Source organism: Pteronotus mesoamericanus, unplaced genomic scaffold, assembly GCF_021234165.1.
Source record: "Pteronotus mesoamericanus isolate MK-2021 breed Mesoamerican mustached bat unplaced genomic scaffold, CSHL_Meso_final contig_68, whole genome shotgun sequence".
In the NCBI taxonomy this organism is placed as follows: domain Eukaryota; kingdom Metazoa; phylum Chordata; class Mammalia; order Chiroptera; family Mormoopidae; genus Pteronotus; species Pteronotus mesoamericanus.
Window position 1 is genome coordinate 12,608,478 of NW_026555234.1, and position 14,650 is coordinate 12,623,127.

A 14,650-nucleotide genomic window follows, 5' to 3' on the forward strand; every position below is an offset into this window, starting at 1 on the left:
CTTCAGTGGTGCTGAGTGGTGTGTGTGACTGCTTGTATGCCGTTGTCAGTACCAGCCTGTCAACACTTTGAAGGGCAAGCATTTGGGGGTTTGTTTTGAAAATTACTCAATAGCAAATCTGTAATTGTATAGCAGTGTGGCTTTTTGAAATAGTGACTGATGCACTGGTGTTGTTTTATATTGCTTTCACGATAAATCTTACGGGGTGGATGGCCTTCAGTAAATTAATGCAAATAATGTAATTGAATCCACTTGAGCCTGCCATTAATTAGCTCACATATATCTTCATTTCTGAGCTGGTGATATGGGACAACATTGAAGTCAGCTAGAAAAATATCCAACAAAGTCCCTTTATTTGGACAGGCTTTACGATATGTAGACGTGCATGTGAATCATGTATACTCGTATAACACACATCCACCTTCATAAATGTCTATGTCTGTAGTCATTTATCTACATCTGCATGAAGCTACATGTATAAATATATTGATATAACATATACATATATCTTACATATATACACACACATATATACGTGTGCATATATGAAAATATAGATATAGATCGATATGGATACACACACTTACCCCAAATATATGTGTAACTGTATATGAATTTTTTGGTTGCAAGTAACAGGAAAAGCAACCTACATAGGCCTAAACCATAAAGGAAATTTATTGGTTCTCAAAGGTTCAGCTCCTTCCATTTTTGCTTTATAGCCGAGAGCTATTTATGAAATGGCTGCTCCAAGCTTTCCCACTCCTGTGTGGTGGGAAGGGTCTACCTTTTTAGATAGCTTCTGTGAAAGGGGGCAAAAACTGCTGCCTCAGAAACCAGAAGGACATGTCCTCTTGATGCATCGTTTGATTGGGTCCCCTAATCCAATCCCTGTAAAAAACGAGGTGAGATGTGATGATGGCCTTGAATTAACCCATGGGAGAGGGCAGATTATTGGGTGGGGTGCAGCATCAGCCTCTCCGGAAGCCCATAGGCTGCAGAGGAGAAAGAGAGACACCCAAAGGAAAGCGGAGTATTATTAAGAGAACCCTGAGGGTTGGCTGAATCCTGGGAGACCCACATTAACACACGCCGCTGCCCCTGGCTCTCCCCAGCACACACACGCCCCTGTACCTTGGCTGTCTGAATTTTCACAAGCAAATGTTTCTTTTATAACTGGTTTACTTTCTGGACTTCATGTTTTGACAGATTCTGTCTACTAAGAAACCGAGAGCATTGTTATTACTAATTCATTTCTGCATTTTCATGCATGAGAAGCTGGTATTAGCACAATGAGTTTGTATAATTTAGTCTAAAGCAATAAAATGGACGTTTTAGATAGCTTGGGAGAGCTGATAGGAAGTGAATTTATAATTGCAATTAGAATTATTGAAATATTAAAAACAGCTTGATGACTCTCAAGAGTCAAGGGCCCTGTTTGGAAAGCACTTCTGTGACTGTGCATCCGCGGTTAAGCTTCAACGAGATCTTGTTGGCGAATGAAGAAAGTCAAGATGAATAATCCATTGCGCAACCAACTGCGGGGGGGATCTGCCCTTTGGAATGCCTCACCCCACCTCACTCTCCTTTACCTTCCCTTCTACTTTCTTTTTCCTCCAGTGACATATCACCAAAGAAGCTCCCCTGCTGGAGAAAAGTTCTTTGAATTTTTGAAACTATTTCCATGGCCTTTTTACAAAACGTAGTCATTATTCAGACAGGGACTTTTTCAGCAACTCCCTAATTTCAGTGGCTTAGCAAAGTAAACATTCAGACCGTCATCCGAGGCGGGTTGCTTGTGGGGTCAGTAGTGGGCAGTGTTCCACGTAGTGATATGGAAAACAGGCTCCTTCAATCTACGGAGTCCCTGGGGCCTCTGTTCTCCAGCCAGTGGGTGAGAGGGGACTGAGGACAGGAGGATGAAACACAAGTGACCGTGTGGGCAGATTCCAGCGACCTAGCCTGGAAGTGATGTGCGTTATTTCTGCCCACATTCATGGGACTCAAATCATACGGCCACATCTAACCACAGGGGCCTGACAAATGTGGTCTCATTGTGTGCCCAGGTGGAAAAGGAATTAGGACTTGGCTCTCTGCTGCCTTTGCTGCAGACAGAAAAATGCTTATTTAGAACTGGGCTTTTCTCCTGACACAGGTACCTGGGAACATTTTGAATGCCGGGATTTTTGACTCTCGATATTTCAAATTGGGTGGGTCCGAGTCATGACTAATGGGGCTGAATCCTTATTGAATAAGAGTTTATTTTGCAGTTAACAAAGCAGTTTCTGTGAGGTATATGCATTAACATATATATTACTCCCGAAGACACTGGATTTATAGTCTCTTCCCACTCCTGGGACTTCTTGCGAAGGCACACCCATAGTCAGAACTGTGATGCAAGTCATTTGCATGTCCCTGCAGCTTGGACAGTGGACGGTTGTGGCTGTCCTGAGTGGCAGTGTTTGGTGGGCTGGTCCCAGGCAGTGCCCTGGAAAGGTGGCAGGATCTCAAAGAGATTACTTACTGTGTGCTTTGGGGGGAGGGAGTTGAACCTAAGGCTTCAGATGTACACACTTAGGGGACCCTTGTGCCTCAAAGCAGAGGGTCCGTGGACTTGACGGGACGGTGGCAGGTGTGGAGATTGGAGAGTGGAACCCGTACAGACCAGGGCTGCGAGGTGAGAGAATGGAAGCATCGGGCATCTTTTCTTACATGTAGTTTTCATAAGACCTATGTTTTCCTGTATGGCCCTAACATGGATTGGAGGGGCCTGAAATAACGGCATATTAAATTACCAGCCAGTCTTGCTGGATACGACCGTGATAGCAGAAATCTTTTTGTAGAAAGAAAGTAAAGAAGTAAAATAATTTCTTGTTACTCAAGATAGCGGCAGCAAATTCCTGCCTTACAGCCAAAGGGCCCTCGTGCAGCGGATGTTAGTGGAGAGAGATCTCTGAAAGAGAGAAGGCGCGGAGGGTAGTGGGCAGCCGTGGGCGGGCCTGGGGAGCGTGCCATGACAGCGAAGGGTCCCCTGGGGCTCTGGAGACCTTTCTGAGCGCCCAGCAGGTCAAAACTCTCTTCCTCATGATACTGAGACCTGATCGGCATTTTTCACCTTCATCTCCTGTTCTGTGAGTAGGCAGAGGAGTTTTCCGCAGGCAACACATCAAATAAGAAACAGATAGGAGCCTCCACCTTTCTATTAAGGCAGGCACGAAAGAGATTTGCAAAAATGTAAAACTTCCTTCTCACGAAGTTATTTTTTTTTGTTTCAGAGTGATTCTTTTTCATAAAATGTGTTATTTATGTTCGCATGCTTTTAATGCTATTTAAAAAAGAAGTCATCAGTAAATATTATTTTTAAATCTCAGTTTTAATTTTGAATAGAGTAAATATTGATAGCTATAACCCCCATTTCATCCTGACCAGCATGGCTCAGTTGGTTGGGCCTCATCCCATAACGTGAAAGATCGCAGGTTCAGTGCTAGACTGGGGCACATGCCTGGGTTTCTAGCCTGGTCTCTGGTGGGGGTGTACTTGAGGCAACCGACTGATGTTTCTCTCTCTCACTTCAATGTTTCTCTCCCTCTCTTTCTCCCAACCTTCCTCCCTCTCTAATAAATAAATAAATAAAATCTTTAAAAATATATAACTCATGTTTTAAACATCTGTGTAAGGTCCTCAATTATTTTTAAGAGCGTAAAGATGTCCTTACACCAAAACTTTTGAGAATCCTATACTAGAGAATTCCATTAGAGCTGAGAAAAACAAAATTCTGCCATTTGTGGTCACGTAACTTCAGAGAATGTGGAACGTTAGAGGGTAGAGTGTCCTTTCGAGAGAAATTCAGGAGAGCAGTAGCAGTTAGCTAGGGGTTGCTGGGGCAGGTGGCCCCTGGCGAGATAACTAAATTTTAGTAACACTCTGTACAGCAACTCGTAAACCTAAAAAAAGTTGCAATGCTGCCATCTAGTGGTCCATATGAAAATAATTTAATATATATTTTTCACTGAGGTTATGATGATTGCTTCAGAACTGAATGAATGTAGGGACCCAGTTCAGTAGTGTGCCCTGCATTTTTTATATTTATATCTCCAAGCATGTACCTTTAAATGCCTCCCATCATTTCCTTTTATATTAACACCTTTCCTCTTGGGGTTAGGATAACCAGAGGGTGAGATTTCAGCCTAGTTACACCTCATTTCAATCTTGTGTTCCTGTCATGACAGTGTAGGATAATTTAGTGCGACTTGAGGAACTGAAAAAGTAACTTTTCTCACTTTGATTTTGCCTAACTCCTCTCTTTATGAGCATTTAAAGAAATGAACTTTTAATTGTGGATCTTTTCTGGAGATACAGGAAAGTTGCAAAGACAGTACAGTGAGTTCCTGTGGGACCCTCCCCCAGTTTCCCTGTGGCCAACATTCCGCATCACTGTGGAACACACGCCGAGTGCCTGGATGAGTCCCACATCAAGCCACAAGACTGTGAAACTTCAGAAAGAGAGGCTTGGGGAACACAACACAGGTCGCACAGAAAAGATCAGGACTTGGATTGTCATCCCTCTTTGTGATAGCTGCATTGGAAGCTAGAAAGCCATGAATCAGTGCTTTCAAGTTTCTAAGTGAAAATGCTCTCCATCATCAAATGCCATAATACACAAATACATAGCAAGTGTGATGTTAGGATAGAGACAATTCTAGAACTACAGGGTTTCAAAAAGTGCACCTTTCACACCCCTTCTTTCAGAAAGTTATTTGAGGATTTGCTTCTCTGAAAAGGAAGGAGAAACAAAGAGGGAGAAAGCTCAGGAGACAGGGAAGGAGGTAGCAGGTTATGGAGCTAGCTTGTCGGCCGCCTAAAAGCAAACTGTGCAGAATGGAGCAGGAAAACAGAGGGGTTTGAACAATGTGGGGGTGTATACTCTGGTCAGAGTGTCTGGGGATCAATTAGTTACAGGTATGGAAAAATTAAATATAAAAACCAGATAGTTGATTAACCCTGGGGAAAGTAAAAAGTTGCATGTAAGCAACTTGTACTTACTTACATGCAACTTTTTATGCATGGCTGAATTTTGAACCATATATAGTCATAGGAATGTAAATAACAAATATTTACTTAAACTGAAAAGGTCATTTTATCCTGTTCAGTGGATGAAAGAGAGAGAGAGAGAGAGAAAATGAACTAGGATTTTCTACTCCTATATCTAGAAGTCAGTAATCATAATCTAAAATCTAAAAACAAATTAAAAGCATCATCGCATTATTAAAACCATGTCGAATTAAACACAGTATTCTCTCCTTATCCATAGTTTTACTTTGTGAGGTTTCAGTTAGTTGCAGTCAACCATGGCCTGAAAATATTAGGTGAGAAAATTCCAAAGTAAACAATTCATAAGTTTTAGGTTGCACACCTAAGTAGCATAAAAAATTCTTGCAACGTCAGACTCTGTCTTGCCCAAGACCCGACTCACCCCCTTGCCCGGCGTTGGAGGGCCTCTCTAATCACAGGTTTGCAGATCAATTGTCATGGTGTTTCAATGCTTGTGTTCCGGCAGCCCTTGTTTTACTTAAAAATGGCCCCGAGAGCAAGAGTAGCTTAATGCTACGTCGCGGTGCCCATGCTGGTCACTTCTTCCCATCACGTGGACTTTGCGTCGTCTCACATCACCGCAAGGAGAAAGGTGAGAACAGTACAGTAAAGTATTTTAAGACAGAGCACGTTCACATACTGTTATTGCGGTATATTGTTAAAATTGTTCTATTTCATCATTCGTTATTGTTCTTAGTATCTCACTGTGCCTAATTTATAAATTAAGCTTTGTCATAGGTATACGTGTGTATGGTACACACAGGTTTCAGGCATCCCCACGGCGTCTTGGAATGTATTTCCCTCACATGTATTAAGGGCGGCTCCTGTACCGGAAGAAATAGTTGAGAGTAGTTACTGCTAAGGAGCGTCGATTAGGAATTGGGAGGGATTGTTTGAGGAAAATTCTAGAAGGATTGTGTGGCTTTAAAATTGCCTATGCATTTCGTTCACAGGCAAAAAGCCAGATGAATGGGTGACCTGCCAAAGCAGGGATGTGGTCGTACCCAGCCCGCAGGCTCTGTTAGGAGGAGCAGGGAGTGTTGCCTAGAGGAAAAGGGCATTGGCTGGCATGCTCGCCTGGTCCAAAGTCTCCACCTTATTAAGGTCATGGCCAGTCAGATGGGAATCTTTAATCGGACCCTGTCTTATTTGCATACACAGTTGCGTTCTGTGACTCCTGACGAGGGTGAGGGTTTAGCTGCTGTTGCCACAGTGGCTGGGCTGCTCTGACTGAAGGACAGCGTTCCCTTCAGCGAGTGTTCCGTGTGCCCCGCTGTCCTCCTGCACCCATGGCTTTCCCTGCAGGCTTTGGCTGGGGGGCGGCCACCGCAGCGTATCAGGTGGAAGGTAGGAGAAGCTCCTTCCCTTTTGCAGGGCTGGGATGAGGTATTTCTGGAGGGTTCTGTGTGTCTCGGGAAGAGGGTGGGTGAGGAGGCAGAAAGAGAAGAAAGAAGAGGGTTGCAGAGCCTCTCACTGTGGAAATGAAACTGCATCCCACGTCACACAGAAGGGGCTCACATTCTGTGACCCTTTGCTGAGGCCTGGCAGGGGGCAGGTGGTGAGGGCTGAACACCAAGCTTCCGCGGTCTTTCCTGTCAGTTCAAGCGTCCCTCAGACATCGGTTTATGTCCACTGGCAGCTCTGGGCATTGGTCCTTGGTTTCTTCAACACATTTGTGCCAAGGCCCCCCAAAATAACAGTTTTCCTATTGGCTGGGACAATATTGAGTAATTGAAGAGGCTGTCCCTCTAGGAATGAAAATCAGGAGAGGCAACTAGGAGAGAGGTCAGGCAGATCAGAGAGGGGACCACACAGAGGAGCAGGGACAGAGCCGGAGTAAAGTGAAGAGAATCAGGTTCCAGAAGAAGCATAGCATGGCTCCTATGATGATGGGCTCTGGAGCCAGACTCCCTAGATGTGAAGCCCTAGCCCCATGTTTTTGTTTTTTTTTTTAATTCTCACCCAAGGATAAGTTCATTGATTGGAGAGAGAGAAAGAGAGACATCAAAAGATGTCGATGTGAGAGAGAAACCTCTATTAGTTGCCTCAGACATGCTATTGTGCTGCTTACTCTCTATCAACAGCTTCTAGGGAGGGGAACTTGAGCCAACGTGCCTGCTCTCTTTGTTAACTCACACAGCGACTTCTCTGTGTTCACTCTTTTCCAACTCTTATCTATCCTTTTGTGCTGGGCCTGAATCCCAGTTCAAGCACTAACTATCTGAGTGGCTGTGGGCAAATAACTTATTTGTCTCAGTTTCCTTATTTGTAAAATTAGGGAAATGGTCATGGCCACCTTGTAGGTTTGTTCTGGAGATTAAACCAGTTAGTATACGTAACTGGAGCACAAGAGTGCCTGGCACATAGTCCCAGTAAACAACAAAACAACACTATTATTATTAACACTGGTACTACTGTTACTACTACTACTACTAATATTATTACTGTTGTTCTTTTTCCTGGCTAGATTCTTTCCTACTCTGCACTGTCAGGTGAGTTATTTGTCTGCTCTATTTAGTGAAAATGCTCATTTCTACTTTGAACCACAAATAAGAGTATCTCCTTCCTTGCTCATTCTACCAGCAGCTGCTGGGAGAGCTGCTGTTTAAATACCCTTCCACGGTTGCACAGACTACACATGCAGGACATCGACATGTGGCTTTGTTAAATCAATGCAGCCTGGGAATTACTGAGAATCTTTGAGCTTTTGGGCTGCCTTGGCCTCGGAGAGCCTTTGGAGGTTCCAGGCACTCAGCAGAACTGAACATGAATTGTACTTGTTGAAGAAAAAGAAATATAAAGTTTTGGTGATTTGTTATAATAATGTGTTATAAAACATTACCACGCATGTCTTTCCACTGATTTTTCAAAACACAGTTGTCTGTGTAGGTATGTTTGTTTGCAAAGATACCCTCTCAAGGGCCCTGAGTGGTAACTAGCATTCTCCGCCGCTTCCCCGCTCACCTGTATACCCACACCGCACCCCTGCCCGGAACTGGAGTTGCCTGGGCTCTGTCATTTGGCAGAGAAGGCACTGTCAGCGTCTTTGCAGGTGGGGCTGGCTGAAAGGGACGGGACAGGGCCTTCTGATCTCCTGGTGCCCTAACATCCTGACTACTTGGTTGCATATTTCCCCAGACCCAGGGCTCTTCTTCCTTCTTCCCGTCTTGGCTCATATCCTTTCTACCACCACGCAGGTGACTTCCCTGTTTACAGTTTTAAAGATTCGTTTAATGCCATGTTTATTATATAAGAGTTCTGTGTGGTACCTTGAGCCTTGTGGAGGAAAGCCCTCTGTAAATCTAGTAAGTACTAAACTAGCGGTATAAGCAGGAGGAAAATTATATGTTTTAGGTGGGTTGTGAAAAACATTGTAAAACCTGTAAAAATGTATTTCTTAGATTAGGAGAAAGTGCAGATAATTATCATTTACAGAAGTGAATCTCATGTGATATTTCAAAATACAGAAAAATTCCCATAATTTTTATCCCTTTGCAAAGGTGACTCTGTTTCTGGCGGGAGGGGAGATGGGGCACAAAACAGCAAGTAGCTCAGTGGCATCCTATTTACTTTCTCCTTGGCAAGCCACGGAGGAGCTATGAAAATGACATTTGGGACCCAACTCCGCAGCCCTTGTGAGCTTATAACTCCCAGCGATGTCAGGAATGGCCCCTCAGGGTGAAAATGCTCTGCAGACCCCCACAAATTCCAAACAAAGTCTCAGCTACTCTGTGAGCCCTTCCTGGTGGGACCTGGGCTTGTGGTTCCTAAGGAAGCGAAGTCCTCAGTTTTATGAATGCCATTATCAACCTCGATGCCACAATGGGTACTAATAAAACATTGGGATTTGATTGAAGTTTGACTTTGGCTTTACGTTGGTAGAACTTGGGACTGACTTCAGACTTTGGCCATTTATCAATCTTGGTGTGTCAAAGATGAAATTCTATGTTAAGAAATTTGGGGTTAATTTTGCACTGAAAAAAATGGGAGAAGTAAGGGGGCAACTGAAGTGGTTGGTTTTAGGTCCAGTCTATGGTGATGCTATCGAGGCTGTTTCCTCCTTGGTACCTTTTCAAAACTCAGTTGGCCCCCATGAATCTGCGCTGGAGGCGCATTTTGCCTGACTGTGGGAGCTTTCAGCACAGCCTCCCTGTTACTTTAGACCCCCTCCTGCTTGCTTTTTCCGTTCAGCCAATTTTGGCTGTGGAGCCTGGTTCCTCTACCCTGCTAAGCCTCTTGGATTAAACATCCCAGTTTGGAGCTTGGTGTTTTGGCTACCCTCGGTAGACTTCTAGAACAGGGCTCACTTATTCTTTGAACGACCTAAGAAAGGAGGGAAAATAGACTACAAGTGTGGGAGGCAGGGGAAAGAAAGAAGGGAGGTCAACACTTTTCCATAAAATTTCTCATAGCTTTAAAGTTGCTATGACAGAGATCACCCTCATTTCTTTTCTTCGGCTTCAAATGTGAGATCCACAAAAAAAAAAAAAAAACAAAACAGCCCTCAAATATTGCCCCCTTTTTTGATTGTACAATGAAATTACGTGGCTTCATTGAAAGAGAATGGGCTAAGACAGGGATGATATTCAATATTCGTCAACTGATACAATCACCAGCCAGATGCTAACTGTAAACAATAGGTGTAGATTCGATGGGCATCTGTCTTGATTAATGAGAATAGATGCCCTCTGGGAACAACCAGTCTGGGACGGACTAGCATCTTCCTTGGCCATTCAGAGGAGAGGCCAGCTGTAAACAACTGTCATGACCAGGCTGGCACCTATATTAACTTACCAGTGTGGGTGCCAGCTCTAAACAGCCGTTAGGGCCACACTTCCATATGCTGATTGAATTTAAGCCTTGGGCTTTTGAGCAGAACACATCTGGAATATTCCAACTCTATCTGTGGACCACTGGAGAGTTAAGTGACTTCTCCAGGCCTCAGATTTCTCACCTGTAAAGTTTCTAATGCTGATGTCTCTCTTTTTTTTAAAATGTTATTGGGTGAATATTGGAGAACTTCATCTTACATATTTTGCTTCTTTGAAAATTTGATTCCCTTATCTTCCAGGTTATTAATTTGGACTTTTGATTCATTCATTCTGTTTTTCAACCCCTCTATTGAATATTTAATTGTGGCAATCATAATTTTAGGTTTTAGGAAGTCATTCTTATTCTTAATTGCTTCATTTTTAGGAAGATATGTTTTGTTTTCAGGATGCAGTCACCACACAAATATTTTTAAGAATGCTAGTTTGAAAAACACATTTTCTTTCTTTTGCAATTCTTTTTTAATGATATTTCTTTGAGCTCTTTGGGTTATTTGTTTATTTAGGTCTTTGTCTTTCATGCTTTTTTTTTTTTTTTTGGTCAAAGGTATGGCCATTCTTGAGTGCCTGTCCATATTTATGAATGAGAGAATATGTTGAATTCTATTTGCAACTGAGCTAGGCTTCCTTTGAAGTTAGATAATTCTATTGAACTGAAATAGGACTCACTCTAGAAAAAGCAGGGTTCTGTGCAAGTGGGTGGGAACCTATGGGTAGTCAGTCTTCTCATGACAGGACAATGTGTATGAGTGAGGAAGCCAAGACTTAGACTTCAGCAACTGCCAGACAAGGAGGACTTCAAGGAAGGATGTTTACGATTTTTACTTTTATGTTTTCTTTATCCACTGCACTTCAAGTTCACATTCAGCTCCAGAGTTCTACTTTTATTGACTTGCTCAGTAGCATTCTACCCTTCTTAGGAATCCATCCCAGTCACATCTCTCACTTTTATGAAGCATGTCTTGGGACTTGGACATGGGGCAAAGGCAGCACCAACTGCTCTGATTATTGGGGAGAGGAATCAGTCAGGCCAGCATGTGATAGGACAGATAATCGTTTCATTAATTACTGTGACCATTGCTCTGCTCTGCTCTCTGCATTGGCTGATGCACAGATTCACCAGGGGAACACCTCTTAATCCTTACAGGTCACCTTAAGTGTGTGAGTTTCTCTTGTAATTCTTTGTTTTAGTTTCTCAGACAATTCAGTCCTATTTTCTCTCAATTATCTAGATATTATTTAATAAACGTTTCTACTGGAACTTTATTTTTTTGTTTTCAGCTTTGTTGCGGATTCTTTAAAAAAATTACTGCCATTTCAATGGAGTTGTGAGAGGAAGAAGAATGAAATACGTGTACTTTGTTCCCCATCTTGAACTGGAGGTCTTCATTAATACATGTTAATATAGGGAAGTGCCTCATAAACTGTGAAGTATTATTGAAAGTTAACAACTGAATCCTCCCCCCTCTTCTTACCATTATCCTCCTCCTCATCACCTCTACCATGTCCAATCTCTGGATGTGAGGTCTGAATTTTCTAGTCCTATGCTTTTAGAAGGGTATAGATAACATGGAATCTCAGACAATATAACAAGAATGAGATATTCAGACAATGAGAGGAAAGCCAGAGGGAAAGAAGGCTACAGTGACCAGGAAAGACAGGTTTCCAGGCATCTGCTTCTGTGGCCAGTTGCTCTAAGCCACAGGTACTTTTCATATTTCTAACCGCCCTTAATTCTCAACACTCATATTCCCAGTGTACCAAATGTCCCAATATCTTAGTTGGCTTAAAGGGCAGTGCCAAAAGGTATCTATTGACATCACTGTCATTATATGCAGGTTATTTATCAGTAAGGGGCTCCCTCCTGTGTGTTCTTTTGTATTGACAAAGTTCTAAATACAAAATGGATATGAATCACATATTTTTAGAAACAAACAAAATGTGTGTATTTTGAAGGTAATTCATGGTAATTGTAGAACATTAAAAACATATAAACAAGGAAGAAATAAAATTTAAAAATTAGCCAGAGAGGTACTTTCCAATTTTGAGTATGTACTTCCAGTCTTTTTCTATACATTCACGGACTTTCAGGCACACATACCCTTTTATTTCTTATTGCCCTAATAGGAACATCCTATAAGTTGTCTTCATTTCTTTAAGATACTTATAAATATTTTGATAACCTATAACATGTGTGCCTCTTTTTTATTCTTCCGGTGCCCATTCTCCCTTACCTGTATCTCTATAGTTACACATGGATGTAACATGCAAAGCTAAATGTGAGTCAGTATATTTAACTTTGAAAAACCAGAAAAAAAATCTTCCACCACTCAATAATTTGTTCAGAGTGTAGGTTCTATATATTGTCCTATGAATTCATACATAACTTTTTTAGTCACCGCTAATTTCATCAGCTAAGATAGGACATTTGTTTGTTTGGATATGTGGTAACATCATACTGCGGAAAAAAAAAGGGATTACTTGTGCAGTTCATGCCTGGGCCTGCCCATCGGGTAACATTGCTTTCCAGGTAGGTTCACTGATGCACAAGGTTGAGTGGTTCTTTAAAAAGGATTAGGCCATCACACAATGCCTAAGCCAGAAACATGGGACTCTTGCTAGACTTTTCCTCATATTCTCTCCTTTATTTAATCAATGCTTTTATTCTATGTTCTCTAAAAGTCTTGATTATATCCCTTTTCATCATTACTATTATTTTTCCTTTAGGTCTGAAACTCACTGTTCCTTCTGTTCTTAAAGTCTGCTTCCTTCCACTCCACTCTGCTCCAGGCTGTCTGGCGCATGGCTTCTAGCAGGGTCTTGTAAAATTCTGACCACATCCATTTTTTGAGAGAGAGAATGAACCCTGAAATCAAACAGACTAGGTTTGAATCTTGGCTCCTCTACTTACCAGCTGTGTGATCTAGGGAGATATCTAAACTTTGCGTGCCTCAGTTTCCTCATTTGTAAAATGAGAACAGTAATAGTGTCTGTCTCAGGGTTGTTGTAATTATTAAATGTGTTTATTAACAGCTAATGCATAGAGCAGCGCTGGGCAAACTGTAAGTGTTCAATGCATTTCAGTGATTATTAAAACAAATTATTTTCTTGGCGTGGCATAAAAAAAACCCCCAAAACCCTCTGTCACTTCCGACTACATCCCAATTTTTATCTCTTGCCTCTTCTCCATTTGTTCTTTGACCAAAACAAAGTACATGTGGTTCTTTAAATGTGCCATGACCTTCAGGCACTGTCACACACCCTGTCCCCTCTGCCTGACTGCACCGCTGGCTGGTGGCATGAGCAGAGACCCACAGGGGACAGAGATTCAGGCCTCCTAACTTCCAGCCTGGACCTTCTCCTGCTCCTACACTCTGCCTCTTTCATATCTGTCCTTTATGCTGCTCTTCTGCACGTGCTCCTGTGAGCTTGGTAGAGGTACTATGGGCTGGGGTGAGGTGGGGGCAAGGGAACCCCCAAAGAAGTGTTCAGTGCACGTGGACGATCTATTCTTACCTTAACTATTTGGAACAACCTGGATAACATGGCTTTTTCCTTGGGGGCATTTGGAGGTAACTGCATGCTTCTAAAGATGACTAATATCAGGAAAGGTGCTGATACGGATGTTGTAGCTGAGCGCTGGTATTTCGGATGTCAGGGGTGAATGGGTGGTCGCCATGGGCAGCGGCTGGGCTCTGTTGTTTTCCTTCTGCTGTGCCACATGGGCCTCTGCCTCGAGGGGCCCTCAGCCAGCTGAGCAGGTCTGTACTAGCTTTGGATCTTTCTCAAGGTGTCTGCCCTTCCTTTCATTAGTGTGAATAATCAGAGTTTGATTGTAAAGTATGCCCAGGCCAAACACAAGGGCTTTTAAAATTGTCTGCTGTTTTAGATTATCCAGGCCACTGATCCCCCTTCCTCAGCATGGATAATTGAGAGTGGACTGGGCCGAAGAATGTTAAGCAGAACCAATTGACAAAATAAATGAGATTTTAAAAATCCTTTACATTTTAATAATAGAAAAATCTCCAACTTAGTGTACTTTTTTTCTTCCCATCTATGAAGCCTATTTTATATTTTGAAACTATAAATTTGTTTAGTTTTAAGTTGATTCAAGCAGGGATATATTTTCTGTGATGTAACCATTTACAACCTATTTAAAATGTATGCTAATTACAGTATGTACTTAATAGAGGTAAGGGAAAATGTAAAATATAGACAAGAGGTTAGCCAGTTTCACATTCAATGTCAAATCGTCTTATGTTTCAACTAGGTTGGCCTACAGGGGAGGGTAGGAGTCACTTCCAATTCTAAAAATTTCTCTCTTGATGTGGAGGCTACAAATCTTTGCCCCTAATGAGCAGTCATCAAGAAGAGAAGGGCACTTTTTGAATGTATGTATATGACTAACAGGATTCTGATTCCTGGGAATATCTGATCTCATTCACTTCTCATTTTCATCCTCTCATCTTTCTCCGTGTGTCCCTGAATGCAGGGAGAAAGTATTTATATGCCACTTGACTGGGAATGCAGAGAACATTTTCTCTAAGGAACAATCTTGTAAATAGGAGTAGGTATCGCGGAATATCCTTCAGCTGTGTAACGAGATAAATCAGTTTGGGGGTTGGCTTGGGAAATTGGAACATATTGTAAGACACAATGGTGAGTTTGTGGGCAGTTGACTCAGAAACAAGGTTTTTGAGACATTACCCATTTTTGTGCTGGGAATTACCAAG

At 42.3% G+C, this 14,650-nt stretch overlaps 1 protein-coding gene across 1 annotated transcript in view; it reads left to right on the plus strand.

Moving 5' to 3' along the window:
- Positions 1-6,324: 6,324 nt before the first annotated feature.
- The window catches only part of LOC129077696 (cytosolic beta-glucosidase), a 97,740-nt gene continuing 89,414 nt past the window's right edge, over positions 6,325-14,650 (plus strand). Inside the window, exon 1 of the mRNA XM_054582245.1 lies at positions 6,325-6,435. Within this exon, the coding sequence (XP_054438220.1) occupies positions 6,378-6,435 (58 nt within the window). The 5' untranslated portion in view covers positions 6,325-6,377. The remainder of the gene's footprint in view (positions 6,436-14,650) is intronic.